The 2,447-nt window shown below is 44.1% G+C and overlaps 1 protein-coding gene across 1 annotated transcript; it reads left to right on the forward strand.

Annotated features, from left to right (window-relative positions):
• The first annotated feature begins 699 nt into the window (after positions 1–699).
• Positions 700–1,005, forward strand: LOC135231572 (small cysteine and glycine repeat-containing protein 9-like). The gene has a single exon (XM_064287412.1). The coding sequence runs from the start codon at positions 700–702 to the stop codon at positions 1,003–1,005; it is 306 nt and encodes a 101-aa protein (XP_064143482.1).
• Positions 1,006–2,447: the final 1,442 nt, after the last annotated feature.

Consider the following 2,447-nt stretch of genomic DNA (forward strand, 5'->3'; position numbering starts at 1 on the left):
TCCAGGGAGCTTGAAAAAGCACATCTGTGTTTTCAGGTGAGGTAGACTATGAGATACGGTACATTGAGGGTTGCCTGCTTTTTCCCTTTTCGACTCTGGTTTTTCACTTATTTGTTAAGAAGTTTTTCTTTTTCCTAATTCAGGGGTATATGATGAATTCCTGTAAAGAGAAAAACACTTTTTGTTTTTTCCTAACTTGCCATGACTAAAAACTGTAAGAGAAAACAGGAATTTTACGTGGCTCTGGATTCAGACTCTCATGGTTATAAAAAGATGATGATGATTCTTACATATTTTAGGAGTTTATTTAAATTTAACAGATATCTATAGAACGTTTACAACATACCTGGAACTGTTCTATGCTACAGGGCAAAAAATAAAAAATACACGTGTCTGTGTACGCACACATTTAAGTTCTAATGGACACGAACCTCTTAAAAGTACGTTCCAATCCAAATATAGGTCTAAGAGGCAAGTAAAGGTTAAAATTAGCTCTATTACCTGGTCAAGTCTTAAGAGGCTTCATGAGCTTGTTTATGGAAATTGGGATAAACATAAACGAGGAACTGACCGTGTGTTCTGGACTCAGCCCATCCAAGCTGGTATATAAGGGCCTCGCAGCAGAAAGAGGCATCAGACCTCTCTCTCACCTCCTGACCCCTCTCTCCTCACTTCACCTGAGTCCTCTCTCCTGACACCATGGGTTGCTGTGGTTGTGGAAGTTGCGGTGGCCGTGGTGGTGGCTGTGGTGGTGGCTGCGGTGGCGGCTGTGGCGGGGGCTGTGGCAGCTGCACCACCTGCAGGTGCTACCGGGTGGGCTGCTGCTCCGGCTGCTGTCCCTGCTGCTGCGGCTGCTGTGGGGGCTGCTGCAGTGTCCCCGTGGTCTGCTGCTGCCGCCGCCCCTGTAGCCGTGGCTCGTGCGGCTGTGGCTGCGGGAAGGGCTGTTGCCAGCAGAAGTGCTGCTGCCAGCAGAAGTGTGGCTGCGAGAAGCAATGCTGCTGCTAGGAGGGCAGCCTGTGGTGCTGCTGGGGACTTGGCTGGCTCCTGTTGGTGAGACTTTCCTCTACCCGAACCCTGTCTGCTTCTGCTGTCTCCCTGTCACCTGCACTTGGTGAGAATTTTCTTTTTGGTTGTATATCTCTTACTCTGAAGCTTCACATCTTTAGGGTGGTAGCATGAGACCTTATACAAGGTCACCCAAAGAAAAAGGATGGGAAACATCCTGATTAGTCATCTGCAGCTTGGTGGCTCTGGTAGCTGTGCCCCTGCAGATGCTGTCAGTTTGGCTGCCCCTCGGGGACTTGGGACAGCCTCTGGCCAGGGCAGTAGTTATAGGGCCCAGACTGCCCTCTACCCATTCCCATCTGCTAATCCCTGGCCTGCTCCCCCATGAGACTGATCTCTTGGCTCTGCTTTAGGACATGGAATTCACACTCTTTTCTTTCTGCTCTGGATGACTCAAGCCTTTGCCCTTGGAAAGCTTCCGAACCAACAGGAATCACTGAATTAAGGGTGCAAGCACCTCCCAGCACCTGTATAGCAGCCCACACCCCTGATCTCAGATCAATCTGATAGTGATATTTTATATTTATATTATATTTGATATTTTTATATATTTATGTAGCATGTGTTCATTGCCTGCTGACTTTTATCTACCTATGTCTGCCTTTCCTCTCTATAAATACAATAACTTTCCTGATTTCTCAACTGCTCCTTTGTATTTCCAATTGTCACACAGCAACCTTCAAAATGCCCTAATAAAGTATACTAAATTGTTCTTAACATGTTGACTGACAAATGCTTTTTATTTGGTGGTTACCTATGGGGAGGCGGAGAGGCGGAGAGGGCAGTATTGAGTTGGGAGGAAAGAGTATTCTCTGTATAGTTCGAATTTATCTAGGAGCTTGAACTATTCCTCTAATTTAAATTGTAGATATCAACATTAAAATTTCAGATGTTTTATCTGTTTTGAATCCATGCTGTGATCTTTTTTTTTTTTTAAAGGTCTCAGACTTACAGTAGTAGTCAGATGTACACACACACACATACACATAAAGCTTGACAAAGTCTACCTTGAGCGTAAGAAGTTCTGCCATTGCAATCCATGCAAATCCCTTCTTAGGCAAAACATCAAAATGTGTGTGTCACATACAATCTAAATCAAACATGGGGATGGTATCTTTTTGAAGTGGATTTGCTCAGCTGAGCTTAAAGTCTTAGTTTATTCACAAAGAATCAGATCCCACAGATCTTTTAGCTTACTCCAACACTGTCTATAATCTAAACATTCTCTGTAACAGAACACGAAACTACTCCTCAATTTAGAACTTTTTTCCACATTTTGATGTGAACTAGACCAGTTTTGGGAACTAAGAAGTTTTTAGTTTAACTCTGCCATCCTTTGGCCAAAATGAATTTTTCATGGAGGATCAAACACACACACATAC

This window comes from Loxodonta africana, chromosome 6 (genome assembly GCF_030014295.1).
Source record: "Loxodonta africana isolate mLoxAfr1 chromosome 6, mLoxAfr1.hap2, whole genome shotgun sequence".
In the NCBI taxonomy this organism is placed as follows: Eukaryota; Metazoa; Chordata; class Mammalia; order Proboscidea; family Elephantidae; genus Loxodonta; species Loxodonta africana.